This window comes from Podarcis raffonei, chromosome 12 (assembly GCF_027172205.1).
Source record: "Podarcis raffonei isolate rPodRaf1 chromosome 12, rPodRaf1.pri, whole genome shotgun sequence".
Classification (NCBI taxonomy): Eukaryota; Metazoa; Chordata; class Lepidosauria; order Squamata; family Lacertidae; genus Podarcis; species Podarcis raffonei.
Genome location: NC_070613.1, coordinates 20,432,312 through 20,451,737, shown reverse-complemented (window position 1 = coordinate 20,451,737; position 19,426 = coordinate 20,432,312). Strand labels below are relative to the sequence as shown.

General features: G+C 40.6%; 1 protein-coding gene across 12 annotated transcripts in view; it reads right to left on the bottom strand.

The window, feature by feature from the left end:
* The window catches only part of MPP7 (MAGUK p55 scaffold protein 7), a 98,600-nt gene that overhangs the window by 28,173 nt on the left and 51,001 nt on the right, over positions 1–19,426 (bottom strand). For all 12 annotated transcript variants that reach the window (XM_053410600.1, XM_053410601.1, XM_053410604.1 and 9 more), the window contains 8 exons: positions 14,690–14,767; positions 12,689–12,769; positions 7,967–8,098; positions 6,460–6,541; positions 5,775–5,860; positions 5,200–5,274; positions 4,814–5,010; positions 4,245–4,309 (listed from right to left, as the gene is read on the bottom strand). In XM_053410600.1, coding sequence (XP_053266575.1) covers positions 4,245–4,309; positions 4,814–5,010; positions 5,200–5,274; positions 5,775–5,860; positions 6,460–6,541; positions 7,967–8,098; positions 12,689–12,769; positions 14,690–14,767 — 796 coding nt within the window. The remainder of the gene's footprint in view (positions 1–4,244; positions 4,310–4,813; positions 5,011–5,199; positions 5,275–5,774; positions 5,861–6,459; positions 6,542–7,966; positions 8,099–12,688; positions 12,770–14,689; positions 14,768–19,426) is intronic.

Sequence of the window (19,426 nt, the reverse complement as noted above, 5' to 3'; positions counted from 1 at the left end):
CCCAGAAGTAGGAAACCTGAGGTTCTCCAGATGTTGCTGGACTCTGATTCCCATCAGCCCTAGCCAGTATGGCTAATGGTCATGAAGGATGGTAGCTGTAGTTCAGTGACATATGGGGGCGACAGGCTCCCCACCCCTGCCCTAGTTTATTAGACACATCCCAAAGACAACTTACAATGCAGTAAAACAAACTTTCTTTGGGCTCATTTCTCTGCCTGCTTGTCCATCAAAGTCTCCCCTTTCACCAAAGACACAACTTCTGCTAGTACCACTTTTATTGCTCCTTGATCAAGCATCATTACTTTACACAGGTAGCTTCTGATGAAATGTCATACTATGGTACAGATATCAGAGCACAACACACATGCATATCAGTTTTAAAGGGCACATGCATGTAGTTATTCAGATTCTTGTCCCTTTACAATACAAGGAAGTCACAATCACAAGGGACAGGACACCTACTTGAATGCGTTCTTAAGAGGCAAAGGATTAGTTCATATATGTGCTCTATACAAATGATAGAATGTATTATGAGAGTTGCTCTTACAGAGCAATACCATTATCCCCTCAGCCGAGAAAGCCCAAGATCTGCCAAATCCAAACACTTTGGATTGCGCTGTTAAGAAAGAATTAAATTATAGGCCCCTGCTAAATTTGTCATAGCCCGCCTTCTTTGAACCCAGGAAGAGCTTAGTTGCTTAGCTGAGAAAGAAATGAAGAAGAGGACAAATACTTACTGGGGAAGAAAAGCCTTCTTCAGAATTTATTTTTTCAATGAGGATAAATTTTCCCACCTGAACTATTAAGGGTGTTGCATTTATGAACTGAGCAGTGTGTAAGATCTGTTAACCCAAACCTTGGCCAGATCATTACCATGAAAGCCCCTTGCATTCACAAGGAGAGACCAGATTTCCACTAGCATTCTTGGACCTCTTTGGAGACTACATCAACAGGAAAGCTTCCTGCATGGAGCACAATGCATGAAGTTGCATTATTATTAGTCACCGATGCGGGTACCTGCTACTTTGATGTGAACCAAAGTATCCAACATTTCAGTTCCATAACGTTGCCTACTTATATTTGGCATGAATTATAAATACTGTTAGCCATCTCAGTTCTTAGCTATCAAGCCCTTATACAGCTAAAACAGCACAAAATGGAGATTTCGGGGGGGGGGCATTATGGGAGGAAATAGCCAAGAAACTCCAAAACAGCACACTGAAGACTGAGCATGCTCGATGAGCAATATTATGTTAATGATTATTCAGTCACTTTCTATTGAAAATCTCAAAGCAACTTGACAAGATTAAAATAAAATAAAATATAAAATAAAATAAAATAAACAGTAGATTTTAAAACAATGTACAATACAAAATTACTAAAATGTGACTGAAACAAAATCTTGGCTGACTGGGGGTGGAGGAAAAAAGGCTGTGTACATGTGTGTACTGAACAGGAGCATGCCACACTACAAATAATAATAATTATGGTTCCACCTTCTTATATATTTTTCTAAGATGGAAAGGCAAGTTTGGTTAGAATGGATAAAGAAAAAATTAAGCATGCAAAAGAAATCTAGTTGTAGGATGCACAGAAAGGAAACTGACAAAAGAACTGAGCTGATGAAGTAACACAAATTAGTAAAGGTAAAGGGACGCCTGACCATTAGGTCCAGTCGTGGCCAACTCTGGGGTTGCGGCGCTCATCTTGCTGTATTGGCCGAGGGAGCTGGCGTACAGCTTCCGGGTCATGTGGCCAGCATGACTAAGCCGCTTCTGGCGAAACAGAGCAGCGCACGGAAACGCCGTTTACCTTCCTGCCAGAGCTGTACCTATTTATCTGCTTGCACATGATGTGCTTTCGAACTGCTAGGTGGGCAGGAGCTGGGACTGAACAACGGGGGCTCACCCCATCGCGGGGATTCAAACCGCCGACCTTCTGATCGGCAAGTCCTAGGCTGTGTGGTTTAACCCACAGCGCCAACACAAATTACTTGAAAGTAAATTGGAACACAACTGATGATTTATATCAAGGATCTGTTTCATTATTAGTTGAACACGCAACTGCTTTGCGACAAGGTTCTAAATGTTTGCCATTTGCTATGCACAACAGATGCATGACTCTATCCAGTATATTTGGGGGAAAGTAGGAGTCATTCAGTTCAGTCACTTGCCTGCATCACAATGCACTGCAGCTCCATTTTATAAATGAGCATCAACTGACAAACTATCATAAGCAGGATCACTAAGATTTTCATGGATGTATAAAAATCTTAAGGTATAAAATTGAATTTCCAAGCTATATCGAAAACATTTAACAAAATTTGTACGTAAAAAGATTTGCGTGAGAATGTATAAAAACAAAAAAATGCTAATGTATTTTTTTAAGCGGATAACTTTTAGGCAAAAATACTGAAATTCATCAAATGCGCTCTTCTGTTTGATGAGACAGCAAACTGCAAATATGAAGCCTGTGTTAATGCCGTCACCATAGCAGCAAGTGACCCAAGACAAGATGACACTGACTTTATATAATTTAGGACTGCAAATAGGCATAAAAAGCGAGGTCAAAGTTTGCCGTCCTTGCAATAGTAGGGATTATTAGAGGAAGACTCCTCACTAAATGTCAGGAAGAATACTAGGTTTGAAAGAAGAATGAAGATGTGTTTGGCTTGCTGACAAAACAGATAGTGGTATAAGGAGTTGCTTTTATTACACAGAGTGAACACAGTGTAGAATTCGACAAAATGAGTTTTACCTTCAGTGTTTGGGCGCCACATAAAAATTTGAATTGTGCACAATTAATTCTCAAAATTATAAAATAGGTTGCATCTTGCTTGAATGCACACCATACTAAGTCACATGATATTGATATTGAACTATATAAATACATTTGACAGTGATTAAATATTTCTTCTCTCACACTTAGTGAAAATTTTAAAAAGTATATAATTCAGTTTATATTTAATATCAAAATTACTATTTTATTGTGGTTATACACGTAACTAGGTCTTTCAGAGATTAACCACCCTATCCATTACACAATGCTAATTATGGATTAACAATATTAAGTTATTATTAGTCATATGAATGAGAACACATGTGATACAGCTTAAATATAAAAGCAAACTACCATGGTAAAAATCATGGTTCTGTTGGACAGAAGTTGTTTTGGCCAGTATTAGTCTAACTGATTTTAATTACTGATGGTTCATGCTCTCTTTTGAAGACATATTACATCAAATGAACGACAAGTTTAAGGACACGTGCATAAGTTACACCATATAACAAATGTCACCAATTTCATGCAAATGTAGTCCAGTGCTATCCTATGTCAGAAATAGAACCAGTTCACAAATATAAATGACTGTTTCTCCATGCTCCTGACCTGCAACACACACACACAATTCCATGCAACCATTTTATATTAATTTTCCAAAACCTCACAGAAAGTGGCTCATCATCTTGCTGTCCAACTTCAAGTACACCAATGAAATGATTTGGTTTAGAGTAATGTTACTGTCTTTGTTCTACAGAAGAATGAACTACTGTGTTTTTTTAAAAAACTAGAACTCTGAAACCTTCAAACATGCTATTTTTAGTCCATGATGAGAGATACTGTGCTTTCACATCATTTGCTTTGGCTATAATTCTAATTAGGCACACAGAAAAAGTACTTGCTAGAATATTCTTGCTACATTTTAAAACATATGCCTTAATGTTTTTGCATATTTTGGATCAAACCCACTTCTTATAAGTCCAATTCAGTTCTAATAAAAAAACCAGAAAGAAAATTTGATAAGCATATAAGAGTGGTAATAGATCATATATCAGCATGATATTTATTGATATGTTCTAAAAACATACTCCAAAGCAGCTTCACACAACCTCCAGATATTGTTGGACTATGCTTCAAAAGTAGATGGTTGAGCCTGAAAAAAGCACTGACTTCACATGTGTCCCCTTTGTGTAGTATTTAAATACCCAGTGAGTCATTAAGAATGCCCTTCCAATAATTAGAGATTGGCATATTTATTATTTTATTCACTGTAGGGAATAGGTTTTGCATAAGTATTGATGTCGGAAGCAGGTGTAAACCATTTTCTTTAACGAAAATCCCATTCCTACAGCATCACAGATTTCGGCCTGCTGATATATCTTAAGATACCAGCAGCTTATCTTAAAAAGAGCTGATACAGGACATAATTGTGTGAACGAAGGTGTACAATTTCTAAACAAACTTACATGATTTTCTATTGGAAACTTTCAAGGGCTGAACCTGTACATCTGATCTTCTTAGTGCAAGCCTCCTATAAAATGATTTGGGGGAAAGGGGGGGGGGAGAGAAGCAAAACTCTTTATAATTTTCATAGCTATTTTGAGATTAACACTCCATATCGGTCTTTTCCAAAGTATCCTGATTTTTAGAAGACATATTCCTAAACAATACAGTCTACTCAAAGTCTATGAAATTAAATCCTAGAAGCGTTTTTTATGTTCTCCAAACACAGCTGCAGTTGTTATTCATGCATAGTACATCAATAAAGATACAGATACCAATGTACTATTTTCCATATGTTTCTCCTTTCCAAGGTGGATCACAAATATTCTATAAGGTTTTGTCATTATTAATGTGAATAGACAAATAAAGAAAACCAAACTACTTGGGCAACAACTTACGAAGTTCAGACATTTTACCATAAGACAAAACTTGAAAGTTTATTGACCTTATAATCCATAAGTGCAGGCATAACAATTATATCAAAGATATACTGATCACATTTTAAGTATCAGAGAAATCAGAAACTGCTCACCTTTCTTGGAAATGCTTTGAAGGAATTAAGCCTGCCCTGGGATTGGCATTACCTTCAAGCTTGGCTTGCCACCAAGTTGCATCATCCTGGCTCATGATCTGAAGAATATCACCTTTTCTGAAAGGAAGTCCAGCTTCTTTACAGGGAATTGCTTTATCCTCACTGGGATCATAGTCAAACAGAGCTTTCATGAAGATCTGGAAGAAGGCGGCCTTATTTGTAATTAAATGTCTTATTACAACTCCCAGTCTCCGTTTTTATTGCTTATTGGCATACAAACAACATGCGTAAAAATACAATTGTGAAACACATTTACATATGGGTACAAAATATATTTCAGCCAGCAATCTCAGTAAGTCCCTTTTTCTGAGTAAAGGACCTCTTACCTTTCCTTCTTTAGATGCAGTTTCTTCTTTGATACTGGGTATAATTTTAAATGTAATGGCTCCTTGCGACTGGGACTAAAAGGATGTGAAAAACAAATTATTAAAGCATTCAGTACAAGTTAAAGAAAAACAATAAGGAAGGTAGAGCTAATGTAACTTGTAGTGCTAGTTAACTTGATGTGATTAACATCTTAGTACCTCTTTATAATAGGCTGTGCTACGATATTCTCTTCTGTCCTAAAAACAGAGACGTTCTGATAATTTATGCAAAAGTTTGTTAACAGAGTGTTTACAATCAAGTGGTGTATAAATTGTTATGGATTTTAAAAAACAAAACCATAAAATAAAGAAGTGAATAGCCTCTCTTGATCTATCAAAGAGTTAATGAACCAAGAAATAAAGGATATAAAAATAACCAATGCAAGAAGAAAGGCCAAGTCAGGCAGGAGGAAAAAACTGAGGACTATGCCTGTCTCCCAAAGTTCTTCGCTCCTGCCTCCATCACGTGCCAGGGGTTGTAACACAACCCATAAGCTCATCATCAACTACCTTAAATTATTCCATTTGTAACCTACCAGAATTTGTATAATTTCTTCTGGTTTTTTATCATCTACAGGAATTCCATTAACTTCCTTAAGTTCATCGCCAACATGAATGAGACCTGTGGAGCATATTTGTTTAATAACCATTTTAAAGTTCAATACAATTGTGCATATCTAACACTGTTTCAAGTCATGGTCATTCCTACTCTGCAAAGCACAACAGATTTCTACTTCTCTTCTACCCAAATGTAATTTTATAGCAAGGTCTTTCTTTCTGTCTCTCTCTCTCTTTGGTAAGGCAAAAGAGAATTGTGTTTGTAGTTGTTTATTTTAATATTACTATAGTTTTATTGTAATGTGATTGTTTTTAATCTTTCTGCCCGGAGAACCTTTGTTACAGGAGAGCATATAAATGCTTAGTGCACAGAAGTGCTCAACTGTGAAACTGCGATACAGAGAGGCTGATTTGATACCTTCCTTCTTGCTGAGTTTCTAAATATATTTCACTAATGAGATAATTTTCAAACTGCTAAATTGCATCCATAATACCAAAATCCTATCAGAGATCCTATCACAATAATCTAAAATAATATACATGGCAGAAACCACAAAAAGGTTTCTGGATGCAATTACCTACTTTTACCAAGCAATTTAGAATTCATCTGAAGCACTAGGCTGGCCATCACATCCCAGCAATCACACTTTTAAACATTCTTACCACTTCTATCTGCAGCACCTCCACGCATTATTCGAGCCACAACAACAGCTCCAGTCTGTTCATCCCTTTTAATAGTAGCTCCCTTTAAAAATAAATTGAAACATTATTATGATTTAATGCTGGGCTACACTGAACAGTTTTCTATCAGCAACCATTCAGTAACTTGAGGAAGGTAACTATATTTGAGATTCCTGTCTTTACAAATGAAGTTATCAGGACCCCTCTATTCCCTGGGTGTTAAAGTATTTGTCAGGTGTTCGAGTACTGAACAATGAAAACATTAACACTACATATAGAAGACTGCAAGAGGCCAGATTTTGTTTTTGTTTTAAAAGACTACATTCAGAGGAGTTTTCCACATCTCCCACATTATCTGTGCTTAAAAGAACATCCCTTTTTAGAACACAGTAATTACTATTTGGACTAAGGCATCTTGGGGAATCTTGGATAGTTTCACCAAGCAAAATTAAGTGACCTGAAAACCATTCTACATTTCAGTACTGCTTTGGAAAACACATGGTGAAGGATTCAGTGTTTTTAAAAAGTGGAATATTTCCTACATTACGGTAACTGTTTTTGCAATTATAAAACAGGTACAAGACAAGTGCAGCAGCATGAACAAAGACATATGTAGGAGATGGCTGGTGTGGAAGCCTACAGGAATGAGTTACTACTTTCATTCACACTACAAATTACCACCACCAAGCTTTCTCTGCAGTGATTTGTGGCAGCAGAGATGGGTTGAAATGGAAACTGAACTTTGTAATCTAAATCTGATCCGATCTCCTATCAGCCCAGAGAGCCAGTAAGCCAGGGGTGGGGAATATCAGGCTCAGAGACTGAATGCAGCCCTCCAGGCCTCCCTATATATCCTTCTGAGCTCTTCCCAGGTCACACCTCTCTCCCCAGACCATATACCTAACCAGCCTTGCTGAAGTGCTTTCCCCTAGCTGCTGGAATATATCTCTGAACCGCAATAATTTCTACTGCCTGGTGGTCATTGTTCCTCTGGTCACTGCTGTGCATACACAACCTGATTGCCTGTCTCCAGGCACTGCAGTTGTCTGCAAGGGATTCCCACACAACTTTGACCACAACTCACTTCGATAAAGCAGCATGCTTAATATGTAATATGTAAGCAGGGTCGATCTTAATCTTGGTATTAGCCATTGCATTACATTTTCCCATACACTTTTGAAGAGGCAAGCCATTGCCGTAGCTGCCTTACCAATACATCTGTTCAGCTCAGTGTCAATGAAAAGGTTGCTGGTCATAATGGAGCACAAATTTTGTGCACCACTCATATTTATTAGCACCTCATCAATTTCCTACATTTCCTACCCCATTCCGAGAGACACTCATAGCCTTTCCTCTAACATGCAGAAATGTTATTTCAAAGTCCCCCTTATTAGTGTATAATTTGTGCACAACTGTGCAATGACACTGGCTCATATTTTTGAGTCCCAGGTATGATTTTATTGTTATTGGGTTTTTTAAAAAAACTTACCAGCGGTTCTCTATTTTTCACTAGCCTGATTATTTTCACAGAGTCTTCTTCATCATCAATATCATCAGGCATGGGAGGCAGCACTGGGTCATAGTTCTTTTGGGCAACAGTATCATGCACAGAAAGCAAAGCCTAAAAAAATCATATTAAAAAAACCCAATTCACAATTAGACCTTGATAAAATGGAAGTTTACCACTAATGCAGTTTTGCTATTACTATTGCAGGGCTCACATCTGACCATTTGTCTGGTGCTACATTCTTGTCTCAGCCTATGGACAGTACTTTCTTTCTTAACTGGAAGTGTGAGCAGTTCAGTAGTGAAGTACTTGTCTGCTTAAGTTACTACTGGAGTAAGCTACACCTATTTGAAAAGAAAGTGGAAACACACTCTGAAACTGTTTGAACATAGCAGGGAGAGAGCAAAAGAATATTTGTTACATCTTTTCCTTCATTTGGGTTTGGAGGACACCTTTTATTAAAGTTGGCAAAACTATAATACAATTGTAAATTCCTTAGGCATGAATAAAGAGGAAGTTATCCCATGCAAGCTGAAGTCTTTAATCTTTTCATTTTCTTTCCATGAACAAAGACTGTGTGTACCTTACAACTTGTCTTTACATCAGAGGATGCTATTGGAAAATCTTCTACATTTCCAGTTTCACAATCTAAAAGTAAGATCATATTCACACAGGCAGCTCTGGAAAAGTTATTTTTTTTTAGCTACAATTCTATGTGTATGATTCATTAATATAAACATGTTCCATATTTAGAACTTTAAAGGAGGTATGATTCAAATTCCTATACTACCTAAATATAAATATTGATGTTCAACTAAATTCTTAGACATGATCTAGCTGGAGATGAGTACTGAGAAACCTTGCCATGTCTAGATGTGGTACAATATTTTTCAGATTAAAGCATTGATCATTTATCATTTCACAATGCATAGCTCTGTAAAGAAGAATAATGCAGTTGGTAGAGCATGAGACTCTTAATCTCATGGTAATAGGTTCAAGCCCCACTTTTGGGCAAAAGATTCCAGCACTGCAGGGGGTTGGACTAGAAGACCCTTATTGTCCCTTCCAAACTCTACAATTCTCTGAAACATTTAAAATGCCTGTTCCTAATTCTAATTCAGAAGTTTACAAAGTGGGGATGATCACAATAACTCCACTCCAATGCTATTACTTGCTCCTGACACTGTCAAAAGAATACTGATTAGGGGTATTAAAATGCCACTAGTGTAACTCAGCTGCATATTTATATTTGTATATATATTATTTGAAATCATATTAGGCTATTTTCTCCTTTAACTATTTCAGTTTTATTGTTGCATGTAACTTCCTGTAACAAAAAAAGGCAATTTCAAATCCTGAAAATATTTTGAACGCTTTACATCCACCAGTCAGAACTGTTAGTCATACAGAGATAGTCAACACAAAAGTAGTGACTTTTTGCCTTCTTACACTCCTGCTTCCTCCTGCTCAGGGCTAGTAACCTAAGGATATACTTTGGATTGTCTAGCTATTCTTAAAGTTCACACTTCATGCCATCTGTTTAAAATTCTTCCCGACTGCACCTCTTGCCACCATTTTACTAATTCAGTTTTCCATTCTTTCAGAAGGATAAAAATGAGTTTTTCAATCATCAGGTGCTTTGGGTAGTGTCCAATGAAATTATCCCCGAAGCACAAGGATCTCTGTCTGTGCAGGAAGACTTCCCCTCTTTCTCTCTTCTCCCCAACCCCAAGCTGCTCTGAGGGTTCTCAGATTTGAAGGGGGAGGTGGAGCAGCCCTGTTGCACAGGTAGAGGCCATTGTGCTAATGGGACAACTGCATCTGATAGAATACTTTGTCCTTTAATTATCAAGTTCCTTTTTATAAAACAAAACAAAACCCTAAACAATAACATTGCAGAGCCATTCACAGCTGAAGCAGACATATATGCTGCCATGATCTCTAGTCAGACAATTTCTGCAGGCTTGTAAATTGCTTCGAGGAGAAAACGAGCATTTTGGTTACTTGTAGTTGTTTTGCTCTGGTTGTATGCAAATTGTATCTGCAATTATGATATTATATAAAATAAAAAGGACACCTGAATCTGTAACAGATATAAATGTTGCAATAAAGGGAACATCATTTTTGCTGCTCCATCTAAATGATCTGTACATAGTTCAGGGTTAATTTCTTAAAATAAAACATCCAAGAGGACAATTATGTCATTTTCTTTTTCCTTCCTGAGTGATCTGAGATAGCTATTTGATTTGTTGTTTTCTGGCTTTACAGTTTTCAAAGAGACAGATCTGTTGCTTGATTTATGTGCACAGATTTTCAAATTCACTCATAGCAACCTGACACGCCATGAGTACCCAGTTATTTATGTATAAATAAATATAACATAAGAAGCTTATGTTTTACTCCACAAAAGGCAATTCATATACCAAACTGAGACAGGTCAAAACAGTGTACTTCATTTCATACAACATCTTTTTATATATAATGGTAGAACACTTAAGGAGCTGAAGTGCAAAGCTAATCAAAGGCAGGAGCAGTTCTCCCACTAGCAGACCACTGATCCGGGGAAGACCAATGCAACTTCCACTTTATCGACACTCGTGACAACCTCCAGGCAGGTATGCACCAGCCTCATTAACATCCAGATCCAGAAATCCACAAGCATTTCAATAGACCTTGCGTATGAGCTCAGCAACCACAAATAATTGGTTTTGCAGCAGGTTAAACTGTGATCACTTCTATCCTTGCCAACTACTGCATCAGGGCCATAGGCTTCTTTGGTATTAAGCAGTACAGCCAAAGTGTATTTTACACGAATAATGTTTCTATTTTAGTTGCTTCCTATGAAAGTGTAATATCTTTGTTTCAAATAAGGGTATGATTAACAAATATGTCATGGAACATTCTGCTTTGGCCTGTAATTAATGCTTATAATAATCTACCCAAAGTTTCTTATGAATCCACTGAAGCCAAAAAGAAACCACTGAGGGAGAGACAAGCCAATAGTGTAATAGTATTTTCCTGGCTTGGAGCAAAAACTTGTAATTAACCATGAAGCTCATCCAGCAAAGGATGGCATGTATTTTGAAATCCACTAGATTCTTTGGCTTAGATGTCGTTCTGTGAAGGTATGGTTTATTTGGAATTTTAATCCCAGTTCATATTGATTACCCAGGATTCACTTAGGGGACACAAAAATACCCCCCCCCAATACATTTCCCAACAATTTGCCCAATTAACTTGCTTCCACCCCAACAACTGTTTAAGATATTCAGGCAATTAATTTAGATAAATTTCCCAGGGTGGTGAGTTGCAAGAGGATAAAGGGCCTTTGGAAATATGTTTATCTGCAACTCCTAGCAAGTGATTTCAGGATAAATAATTGCAATTTAAAGAGGCAATAAAACTGCACCCTCTGTATTTCTACCTATCAAAAGCCAAAAGTCTTACTGTCTGGCTCCAGGCAACAAAGAGTTCTACACTGTGCAGTAGCTGCCAAATACACCTCTGTGTGTCTCTGCTGACCCTATTGTGACAATTCTTAAAGAAGGAAACTCAGTTCAGCTTCTGGCTGCCTCATACATGCAAAACAATTGCATTTTCTTTCCATGGAAGCATGCAGAGGATTGTATGGAATGGCTTCTGTGTAAACCAGCTTCTACTGGGATACAGCCTGCAGCAGCTATCTCTGCGACTGCAGTGGTTGTAAGAGCTGCCCCATTCTTAGAAATGGCAGGTGCAAGTAATATCAGCACACAGTCCTTTGAGGAATATATAGAATTTGATATTTGATAAGCTTTGGTGCTTTATTAAAATGTTCATTAAAACTATTCAGAGTGGTAACTGAGAAGGAATTTGCTTTAAAACAAAATTAAACTTGGCACAATTTACACTGAAATTTAACAGAGGTATATCTTTAATCAGTATAAATTTATTGAATGGAAGAACTTGGCTGTTTCCCCAGTTGTTGGGGTTTTTGTGTGTGTGTGTACATTACGATAGAAAACTGTATGGAAGAGAGACTGCCTTAAGGTATTATATGTAGCATATGTCTTGCCTTCATATTCAGGCAATGTTAGATCTGTACAACTGTTTATGGCATTTTACTTTCTCTCCCAAGAGTGCCACAGTGGTCTGCCAGCACTCCTTGTTTCTGCACTCCTACAGAAAAAAAGCAGAACAGAGAGTAACAAGGGACAGGAAGAAGCGCAAAATGTGTCTTAATGGAATTAGCTACAAATACAAGCAAGTGGAGGCTACCTGTAACTATGTAGTCTGCTGCTACCTGCGTCTTGCAGACAATGGTAACAAGCAAAATACTCATAATAAAAGTTTTATTTGTCAGGTTATTTCTTATTGGCATATTTGTCATGCAAAAAAAAAAGGGGAAGTTGCTTCGACTTAGCGCTCCCCCAAAGGCCTGCTTAGATGCAAGATGATGCATCTTGCATCATCTTGATGAAGCAACTGCTGATGAAGCAACACAGACTTCATTTTTTTCCACCAGAATATCCAATTGCACTCATACACTACAATTGTTTTGCAAATATGTGTGATAGAGCCCTTTTTAAACTACTTAAGGAAATCCTGCAGTTTTGAATATCCACATGGACTCAATAAATATACAGGAAAATCCTTAGCAGACTTTGAAAGCTGAGCGAAGCAACCATGTGTTCATTTCAACAGGTGCAAGCAACACATCCTCACCTTGAGATTGGGTTTTGACAGTAGTTTCAACAATTCTCTGATCTCACTGTTTAGTGGTTTGCTCTGCAGCTCTTCAGCCAGCTGCAAAGGGGATTGAAGTGACACAAAGAACATTAGCAAGAGCATTGTTTTACTCAGCGTGTCAGTGACAACCAGGAATCAATCCTGTTCAAGGTCATTACTTTCCAGTGTGTTCAGCATGAAGAAAAACAGACTATCAATCATTACTCTTCATTTTCTGGCCCTTATGCTAAATTCTGGCCAGGTCTTTCAACTGAGTTTGACTAAAGTAATCATATCTGGCACCCGCACACCCAGATCACATTCTGATTTATAGCAATGAGGGCAAATCCCTGCACTTCATCTGAGTGAATGGTCCTTTGCGTGCAGACAAAGGGCTGCTTGTAAAAATGACTGGATCAACCATTGACACTGTCTATAAAAAACAGCTTCTGAATGAAGTGGAGAAATCCACATTGCTTCCAAATCGCCACAGTAGCTATTCTGTTTAGGGCTGGGATAAGGAAGCAGAGTGCCCATATAGTGCTAATATTCTCAACTTTATCATGTTTACATACACAGGACAAGTAGCTTGTTAAATGTCAGACAAGTTAATCACAGGAACATGGCTTATATTAGGTTACCAGATATAAATGCATTCTAAAGGCTGAAATATCACCTTCAATAAGAAACCCAATCATATATGGGCTATATCACAAAACACTACCCTGAAAATACAACAGGTTAATCAAATGCCAGGATTACTCAACTCATCTGAAAATTAGTTTTAGGCTTAACATGTTATGCCTGCTACAGGATTAGAACAGAGATGGGGAATCTAACCCTCCAGATGTTGCTGGGCTATGATTCCCTTCATTCCTGACCACTAGTCATGCTGGCTGGGGGTGATGGGAGTTGGATTCTAAAATCATCTGGAGGTCTACAGGTTCTCCATCCGTGCTTTTGAATAAAGGAAACAAGGACAAATTACAGGGTACATTTTATGTTCTCGGGAGAGTGTCTCTCATTTTGAAACATTCTTGTTCTGAATTTTGCAACACCTCACAATGATGGAACATCCAGCAACAGTGAAAGTGAATCGGCAAAATTGTGTCTATATCTCTACTGGCCTGAAGCAATTCTGTGTATGATTATGTCAAATAAATTTTTAGAGTGCCGTTACCTACAAGAAATTACAATGGGCAACCACACAGACCATCAATGTATTCTCTATAGATTGTTTACAAAAAAACTGTACTGTACCAAATATTGCCCTTGAGTGTGCTCCCACTGTGTCAAGCATGCATGAGTTTCACTTAAATCAGTTTAACTTACTTTTTATTCTGCCTACCTCAAGCTCTGTCATAGTTTATACAGGTGTGCACACAATTCATCAGGGTTGTAGAATTCACCATATAATGCAGAAAAGGCAGGCTTGATTTTTATTAATAAAAATTATAGTAGCAGGAAATTAAATACTCTATCAATGCCAACCCGTCTAGATTTTAGTTTTTAGTTATGAAAGTAATTTGGAAAGCTTTAATATATATAAATCTCTGCTTCTTTTTTAAACAGCTATTTTCTGACAACCCCTTCCTATATCTTTCATAAGCCTCATTTCTTTTAGTATTATCAGTCATTTTTCTTATTCTGTCAGCACTTCAGCTATATCATTTATCTTTATTTTTAGAAAACATTCCTCTTTACTATGACTCTCATAACACACCAGAAGCTAACAGCTTCACCTTCACTGTAGACTTCTAACCTACCATTTTTCTTTTGTGGTACCAAGGCTGAACAAGAGTCTATCTAGATGTTGTGTTATTATAAAAGAAACATGTCTAATAAAAATCAAAACAACATTAGCAATCCTGTGATGACAAATCGCTGGAAACCTTTGCACACCCAGCTCACACGGTCCCATTCATATACTGATTCTATACTCTGCTTTCAGACAGTTTGGGGAAATATGGTGCCAATGGTCTCATCAGGGACACTTACATCATCTGCCAAGGCTGATGCGCCATGCAACAGGGGCACAGGGCTCTGTTTTTCATAGTAATGCAGTTTTTCATGGATCTAGGAGATAATGGAAGAAAGCAGTTTACTTAGCAGTAGAAGTAGAGTCTGACAACATAAGTTGGCAAGTTAAACATTTGCAAAGAAACAAACTTACGGAAGCATTTAGCAGTGAACATGTAGATATAATTCATCATCAGCTTCTAGTGAAGCACTGAGAGTATGAAGTCAGATGGAAAAAATGTAGAGTATGTAGACAAACCCACAGAAAAGTTAAACATTTGCTATTCCTTTCCCTCTTTTAGGTTTTCTGGACTTAGATTTCTCACATATTTCCTTCCTTATCATTTACGTCTTTTCTTTCAATCCATATGCCCCAAACCTTTTTTAAGCCAACTCAAAAATGTAGCCATCACCACACCTTAAGGCAAGAATATCTATTAATTTATTATCAATTGTATGAAACAGTACTCCCTTTATCTGTCTGAAGCAAAATTTCATTGTATAACCCCAATTTTTTCCTTATCATAAAGACAATCTTAAGAGTGCAATCCTATGCATGTTTACTCATAAGTAAGTCCTACTGTTTTCAATGGAGCCTGATCTCAGGTATATATGTGTCAGGGAACTGCCATCGGAAGCACAGGAGGTGAAAGGGCTCACAGAGGTTGGGAGAGACTTATCAGCTGAGGAGGGAACCAGCAGGGGGAGAGAAGGAGCTCCAAGGGAAAGTGAGGCGGAGGGATGGCTCAGAGACACTTCCAGCGAAAACAGTGGGGAGGTTTCAGGACCTCCTATAGGGACACCCACTCCTCGCCGGAAACTGTCGCGCTGAGAGTCCAGAAGACGCGTTTCCGTTAAGGAGCTTTTATGCTGGAAGAAATTCCGTAAACGCCCACTGTCGGATTCTACCAGCGACTGACGGAGCCATGCTTAAGGAGCTCCGTTACAGACAGAGGTTTGGGGAATGAGCCAAACTCTGAGGGACTAGGAATTTTACGCACAAGCAGCCCATCATCCCATCACAGCAATCCGACAGTCCCTGAAGGCAGGATGCAGAAAAGGCAAAAGGCTCCCCACTGGCAAGAAAGATGCCAGGATTGGTGCAGAAGTTTGGGGGGGATCCCAGGAACTATCAAGCCTTTAGGACAGAGATGCAGTATGCTATCAATCTGCAGTTTGACGACTTTCCCGACGAGGAATCGCGAGTGGCGTTTGTGGTTGGCCATCTCGAAGGGGGGGCGAGAGACTGGGTTAGGCCCCTGATGGCAGGGAATAATGACGTCCTGAAGGACACGAGGAAGTTTTTTCGCGCCATGGACCTGATGTTTTCCAGCGACATTGAGCAGGGAGTGGTGCGCAGACAGTTGATGGCTTGTAAACAGGGGAGCCGATCTGTCCGTGAGTACTGGACTGAGTTTACCATGTTGATACATAAATTGGGGTGGGATCTATCGGCGGAACCCATTCAAATGCTTTTCGAAGAGGGGCTTTCTTCGGCGGTGAAAGACGAACTTTCCCGGGCGCCCAGGGCGGAGTCTATGGACCAGCTGACCAAATCAGCGCTGACCATTGGAGCGCGCCAGGAGGCGAGAGCCTTGGAGAAGCGGGAAGGGAAAGGGGAGCGTTGGAGGGATTTCCGCATTCCAGAGATTCCGGAGCCAACTTTCCCGCCAGGAGAGCCGATGGAAATTGGAACAGCGTGCGCAGTTTCAAATCCCAGTGAAGGGCGGAAGAAGGAGGGGAAGAGCGCCAAGAAATGTTATCTGTGCCAGCAGCCAGGTCACTTTGCCAGAGTCTGCCCGCAAAGAAAGGAATGGCAAGGGATGGCGGGAGCTGTTGGGGGAAAGGAGGAGGAAGTCCAGGAGCAAGTAAAAGCCAACGCCTGGCTGACACCGTCAGGGCACAGCAGCCAGGCCAAGGAGCAGTAAAAGTGCCCACGCCGGAACCTCCAAGACCAGCCCTAGTGATAGAGGTGTTGCTAGAGCTGCCAAATGGACACCCATTAAAGATAAAGGCGCTATTGGACTCAGGCAGCTCCTGTAATTTTATGAGTAAGGAGTTTGCAGCTGAACACCAGATACAGACAATCCCTTTAAGTAACCCCCTGCAGGTGACCACGATCGATGGGAGGGAGCTGTTGGGAGGAGAAGTTAGCCTACAGACCGTCCCAATGGTAATGAGGGTGGCCAGGCACACCGAAAGAATAGCGTTCAATGTGGCCACCTTGGGAGGGGCTCCCGTTATTTTGGGAATGAGCTGGCTAGCGTTGCATGATCCGCTAGTGGGCTGGCATCAGAGAGTGGTCTCCTTTGGGTCAGCACATTGCCTGGAACACTGCAAGGAGGGGAAGGCTCCGGAAGGGGCAAAAGCCTTTCTAGCAGGGACGGAAGTAACGGACAAAGGGAAGGTGCCCAAACAATACGCTGACCTGAGCAATGTCTTCAGCGAAAGGGAAGCAGACAAACTACCACCGCATAGAGCCTTTGACTGCCAAATCAATCTAGTCCCTGGGGCCCAGCTCCCAGTGGGCAAGCTGTACGCCATGTCAGACAGGGAAATGCAGGAGTTAAGGGAGTTTATTGATAAAAACCTGAAGCGAGGTTTCATCAGAGAGTCCAGAGCGGTGGGGGGCAGCCCAGTGTTTTTTGTGGACAAAAAAAACACGGATAAACCGAGACTTGTAGTGGACTACCGGGCCCTAAATGCAGTGTCGGAACCAGTGGCTTTCCCCATGCCCAGAATTGATGACATTTTGACCAGAGTGAGGAAGGGAAAGATTTTTACTAAACTGGACCTGAGGGGGGCATACAACCTGATACAGATAAGGAAGGGGGATGAATGGAAAACCACCATGTTCACCCCTTTGGGGGCTTTTGAATATCTCGTTATGCCCTTCGGATTACAAGGAGGCTCAGCATGTTTTCAATCGTTCATGAACCATGTCCTGGGACCTCTGCTCTACAAGAATTGCGTGGCCTTCCTAGATGACGTGTTAGCATATTCAGAGAATGAGGAGCAGCATGTAAAGGACGTCAGGGAAGTGTTGAGCCAACTGCAAGCAAACCAGCTGTGGGTGAAATTGGAGAAGTGTCAGTTTCACACCAAGGAGGTGGAATTCCTGGGGTACCGCTTGTCAGACAAGGGATTAGCCATGGATCCAGGCAAGGTCCAGGCGGTGCTGGAATGGAAGACACCGAAAACGAAAAAGGATGTGCAAAGATTCTTAGGGTTTGGGAACTTTTATCGTAAGTTCATCAAGAACTTTGCCCACTTAACGGCTCCCATTACGGACTGTCTCAGTAGCAAGAAGAAATTTGTTTGGACGGCGGAGGCGGAGCAAGCATTTGAGGAATTGAAAAAGGCATTCGCTTCGGAAGAACAGCTCCTGCATGTGGATTTACAAAAACCCATGAGAGTGGAAACTGATGCCTCAGACCGGGCGGTGGGGGCGGTGCTGCTTCAGCCAGGGAGCAATAAGTCGGAATGGAGACCGTGTGCCTTCTTTTCGCGTAAGCTGAACAAATCCGAGAGGAACTACACCGTATATGACCGAGAACTACTCGCCATTCACGAAGCGTTCCGGAGATGGAGACACTTACTGATTGGTGCCCAACATAAGGTGCAAGTGTGCACGGACCACAAGAATTTAGAGTATTGGAGAACGGCACGAGTGCTCAACCAACGACAAGTGAGGTGGGCCCAGGAGTTCTCCAAATTCCATTTTGAGATTTGCTATGTGCCAGGTCCAGAAAACGTCAGGGTGGACGCTCTCTCACGCAAACCTGAATATTTGGAGGGGGAGGGAGCACCTGAAGAGAGACATATCATCCCAGAGGACCGCTGGGTGTGTGGGGCGGCATTGGTGGGGCAAAGGGAACTGGTAGAGGGAACGGAAAATGATGAATACGCCCAGAATAAGCTCAGATGTCTAAGGAGAGAGGGAGAAAACCCCGGAGGTTTTGAAGAAAGAAACGGGGCATTGTATTACAAAGGGGCACTATATATACCCGAAGGGGAATTGAGAGGGAGAGTACTCAAACAGCTGCACGACAGCCCCACAGCGGGGCATTTTGGGCAACACAAGACCATGTGGTTGGTTACCAGGGAATTTTGGTGGCCCAAGGTGAAGGAAGATGTACGGGAGTATGTAAGAGGGTGTGACCAATGCCAGCGAGCCAAAGGAGAAAGGCGGGCGCCGGCAGGGTTATTAGAACCGTTACCCACACCAGAACGACCGTGGGAGGCGGTATCGATAGATTTTATGACTGATCTGCCGAAATCCAAGGGGAAAACCGCCATCTTGGTCGTAGTAGACCTGTTAACTAAGATGTGCCACTTTGTAGCTTGCTCACATGCAGTCACGGCGGAAGAGACAGCGAAATTGTTTGTAGAACATATTTTTAGGCTGCATGGCGCCCCCTTGAGGGTGGTCTCAGACAGAGGCAAACAATTCACGTCCAGGTTCTGGAGGAAGCTCATGAGCTTACTGCACGTAGAGGTCAATTTTTCGACTGCCAGGCACCCTGAAACCAACGGGCAGGCGGAGAGAGCAAACAGTATCCTCCAACAATACCTGAGGTGTTATGTCAATGACAGAGAGAATGATTGGGTCGAAAAGTTGGCGCTAGCGGAATTTGCCTACAATAATGCGGAGAATGTGTCCACCGGGATGAGCCCCTTTTTGGCTAATTATGGGTGCCACCCCAGGGCATTTCC